The following is a 4,789-nucleotide window of genomic DNA, read 5'->3' as shown; positions in this document are numbered from 1 at the left end:
AAGTCTTGCTAATGCATAATAGTTAAAATTTGAAAAGTCACCTAGAGTTTAGCTGGCCAAAAAGAAATTTTGTGTAACTTTTTTAGAAAACATTAGACATCTTTAGACCTCCTACTTACTAAGCAAATAATTAAACGACTTAAGTATAGAAATTTTGAAACATTTTTACTTAAGAGACCAGACTCAGACCACTTTAAGGCAAAGTTGAAGTATTTTTTTCGCTCAGTGTAACAATCACCCTAATGTTACTTTGCATATTCTGTACATCTTGAGTTGGTATAGTCAATAAAAGAACGAAGAAAGTAAGAAGGAGAAAAAAGAAAGAAGAACGAACAAAAAACGAAAAAAAGGAAGCTAACAAAATACTTTCATTCTTCTTGTTTAGTATGCAGGTGGCGTAGCCCAAACTCTGCTCTGGCGTTGCCTGCTTTTAGGCGCTGCATTTCCAATTGGCGGCAACTTTTCTTTACCTTTTTGGCTGATTTTTGTTTTGTTGTTTGGCCTACCCTATTGAAGTACACTTCAGCACGCACCAACATAGAGAGCAAAAAGGAAAGAATATGTCAAAAGGTAAACCAAATGCTTATTTTTTTTCCTTCTTTGCCCCTTTTAATTTGAACATTTCTCTGTTTGCTTCTATTGCAATTGTTGTTGTTGTTGGGCTGTCGGAACCTTTTGCAAAAAAAAAACCCCTCCTTCTGCCACAAGTCTAAATGACTTTTGTCTGCTTTGAATTTAAACAAATGCTGAATGCCTGTTGTTGTTGTTGTGCTTGTTGGTTGTTGTGTGCTGCTCTTTAAAGGAACCCCATAAATACATGCCAAGTATTATTTTTTCCTCAGTTATTTTCATTGTTCTAAGGCATTTCGCTGTCAAGTTTATAACTTTTGTTTGGCTGAATCATTTGTTTCTCTGTTTCTCTGTGCTTTTATCATCATCATCATCGCTGTTTGTTTGTTTGTTTGTTTCGTGTTGTCAAATGTATATTTAATTTATTTATGATTTCCTTTTTGTTTCTGCTGCTAATTTAAATGAGGTGCACAGAGAGTTCATAAATTTTATCATTACAATTCATGTTGTCATTGGCGAATTTTGTGGCCATGGCTTATGAATAAATAAATTCCTATAAATATATAACTCATACTGAATGATGACTGACAAAAAAAGAGAGAACGAAATTTGTTTGCTTGTTGTTTCTGGTTTTGTTCTTTATTATTTTGTAAGATATATTTTCTTTACACATTTATATAGTTAGGTATATTTGCTTTGGTTGCACTTTGATAGGCTTTCTCTAAATACATTTTACATTCCTTTTTGTCCTTTTTTTTTTTTCATTTCACTTTTAGTTTTTAATGTTTTTTTTGTTTAAATTTAAGTATTAGCTTTAGTTTTTAGTTTAATAATACATTTGTTTTTTGTTTCTTGTTGTTGTTGTTGTCCCATTGGCTTTTCGTTTTTAATGCTTCATGGTTTCAATTACACATAATACTAAACATTTATAAGATACTTTCAATATCGACAATTGGTTTAGATGTATATATGTATATATATATATATTTGTATATATATTTACTTAATATGCCCAGAGTGGCATTTGCAATTTATAACTGGAGCCCAAAAGTCTGTGACCCAAAAGGAAATCATTTTAACTTTGTCTCAACATTTTTCATTTAAATTATATGTCATAGTTTTTTTTTATACAAATTTTTTGCTTGTTTGATCGCGTGACTTATGTTCGATCCAATTGTTCAATCAAATTAAATTTAAAAGTGTTTTTTAATAGGGGGAGAAAATGTGTGTGTGTGTATTTTTTTTTTGTATTCGTCATTTCTCCAAAGTTCAGCAAATTTTAATTTTAAATATGGAAGTTTGAGTGGTATCCATTTCTTGTTTTGTTTTTATTTTTGGCAATTTGTATTTCGATGAAATATTGTGTTGAAAATGCTTTTGCAATCGGAAAATAAAGAATACTAAGTTTGTTTTTTTTTTAAAGAAAATGCAAACGAAAGATCTATGTAATCATGACTAATTGTAAGAATACAAGCTCAAGATTGCTGAAACTTTTTGACTGTTTCGACTTTGTTACGATTGACCACAACCGTTTTTAAATTAAAGCCATTTGATATAATGCCTAAATAGAATATGTTTTTATTATGGAAGAAGACAATTTTAGCAATTTGAATCGTTAGTCAAATCTTTACTCATTTCGATTGCATTTCGTGTTATTGATATTGCTTTAAAATTGAATATGTCCTTGGAAATTTGATATTGTCCAGCAAAAAGTTCTACCTCTAACACTATTCATTTTGTTTGCGTTTATCCTTTTTCACTTATCCTTTCTGTTTTGTGACGCTCGTAAATATGTTTGCGTTTGAATTTTATGGTTTTTAATGTTGAGAGTTTGGGCCAAAATATTTGTCATTGGCCTTGTGTTTGTGTTATACAATACATTCATACATATAATATATACACATAAATATATTTATATGTATTTGTTTAGTTTAGTTATATTGTTATCCTATGAAAAAGATATTAATCCAATTTAGTTTTGCTAATAAAATCTTTTAATCGTTACCATCTGCTTTGGCTTTTGGCTCTACAGTTAGTTTGTTAGTTTGTGTTTTTGTTTTGTTTTTTTAAAGAATTAACCCGTATTTCAAATAGTTCAGTATTTTTTGCTCTTATTTGGTTTCGGTTAGTGTGATTGATCGGATATATGTTAGTATATATGTATACTTATGTATGTTAAGTCCACTATAAATCCAGTTTGACAAATGATTTTGTCTATGCTGGATAATGTTTTTGGGGTACTGTACTTTATAATCTGTTTATCTATATGATGTAGTCGTATCTGTTTTGTTTCAAACTTAATTTTGTTTGCTCTGCTTTAGTTCAACAAGTTTTATTTTAACATTTACCATTTATTTGTATTTGTTTACTGTATTTTGTTTTTGTTTCTTCTTTTGTTTGTATTTGCTATCAATCAATTGCAGGGAAATAATAATTGTAATACTGAATTTTTGTTTGTGTTGTTTTTTTTCTTCCATTTATAGTTGGATCAGTTGTACATTGAAAATGTTCCCATTTGTAAGTGGAAAGGTGGGTTGAGACACATTAAATGAGTTTGAGTTCCCGTTTTTTTGGCTGCCATTTCCGTCAGCCAACTTGAGACCACATTATGCCAAGGTCGATGCCAGGATATCGATGCCAGATGGCAAATGCTGTTGCTGTTGCTGTTCTTGCTATCCTTTGATGCTTTGATTTTGTTTAAAACAGAATCCACAAATAACAGATAAAGTGAAGTGGTGGGAGACATACAAGGAGTGTGTGTTTCTTTGTTTGCGTGTGTGTGTGTGTTAGAGAGCGAATCTCTCGCCTGATTTAGTCCCGTATAAAGACAAACTCATTGTAATGATTCCATCGATTCTCCTCAGTGTCCACACCAGGCTTTGGCTCTGCCGCCGAGCCAGCGGTTCCGGATCCACAGCTACCGGCCATACGATAGCCATGGTCATGCAGATGATCAAAGGCTTGCTCGATGAAACAGTGCTTGAGGAAAAAACGCGAGGTATAACGATCTGGACCACCATGATCCGGATCCCTGGACTCATTCAGTGTGTCACCGAAAACTTCACGACACTGGGCCACACGGCCGCACACAAGGATACGTGATAGTTTTCTAAATTTAACATCGGCCAATCCATCCTTGCCAAACTGAAAGCTGCCCCGATAGCCAATTGTAATACAGCCCGGAGGCCGGGCATCCCGTTCGCCCTTTATAGAGTCCAGCATTGCCGTCAGCTTGAAGTGCTCCGCTTCCCGTAATAAGCGCTGACGTTCCCGAAAACCTTCTGGTAAATTCAGGGCCTTGTCACGCAAAAAGTCCAGAATGTAACGGAAGAGTACACCATCCCGATCCAGGAAGTAGCGGCCCTTGCTATCCTTGGCCAAGGCATCGCGTCCCGTGGCCTCGGCGAAGAGTTCGTGAAGCAGCGTTGTCTTATCCTGTAGCAGAGTGGCCAGTGTTGTCGTATAGTTGACACCGCCAACATTCAGCTCAATGATTTCTGGCATATTGCTTAGCAAATTGGACTCGAAGGAGGAGGGGAGGTTAAGATTTTTCGGCTGGATGATTTCCGCTTAATTTCTGTGGCTCCTTGTGTTGGCCACCAAAACGCATATGGCAATCCCCTCTATTGCCAATTATAGAAAAACTTTCACACAATACGATTGTATTTATCAGATTTGTTGTCACTTTTCACCTTTTTCACATTTATTGTGTGTGTGTGTGTTTGTGTTGTGTTTACTATTTTTCAAACTTTCAGTTCGTTTTCGTTTTATGATTTCTCGCTGTGTTCCATCCGTTGCACGCGTCCGCACTCGCTGAGCTCTCGTGTCGAACTGTTGGCCTCCAGTCAGCTCTTGGCCAGCTCTTGGCCAGCTCTTTGCAGACTCTTTGGCTCTATTCACTCGCTCATTGGTGTAGATTTTTCTGTATGCGTTGTAGAAACTTTTCCACCAGGAAAAACCAAAGAGAGAGAGAAAGAGAGAGACTACAATTTTCTCTCTATTTTCTGCGCACACGTTCGAATTGTTTTGATATTTGATATTGTTGTTTAACAAGTGGTTAAACTTAGCTAAAGAAAAAGTTGTAATTAATTGAAATTATCGAGTAAACTTCCTGCTGCGTACAAACAAGTGTGGGGAATCATTATTTAAGCAATTTGTTTATTAGGATCGAAGAGATATGGGTCAACAAATAATTCTTGTTTCAGCTATGCATAATGTT

The 4,789-nt window shown here is 34.8% G+C and overlaps 1 protein-coding gene across 1 annotated transcript; it reads right to left on the bottom strand.

The window, feature by feature from the left end:
* Window positions 1-2,995: 2,995 nt before the first annotated feature.
* On the bottom strand, window positions 2,996-4,415 carry LOC6649612 (BTB/POZ domain-containing protein KCTD12). Its single transcript, XM_002072111.4, has one exon. It carries the CDS (start codon window positions 4,072-4,074, stop codon window positions 3,382-3,384), a length of 693 nt encoding a protein of 230 aa, XP_002072147.1. The 5' UTR covers window positions 4,075-4,415; the 3' UTR covers window positions 2,996-3,381.
* Between the last annotated feature and the right edge of the window lie 374 nt (window positions 4,416-4,789).

The sequence above is a fragment of the Drosophila willistoni genome, chromosome 3R (assembly GCF_018902025.1).
Source record: "Drosophila willistoni isolate 14030-0811.24 chromosome 3R, UCI_dwil_1.1, whole genome shotgun sequence".
NCBI lineage: Eukaryota > Metazoa > Arthropoda > Insecta > Diptera > Drosophilidae > Drosophila > Drosophila willistoni.
This window is presented reverse-complemented; position numbering and strand designations above follow the sequence as displayed.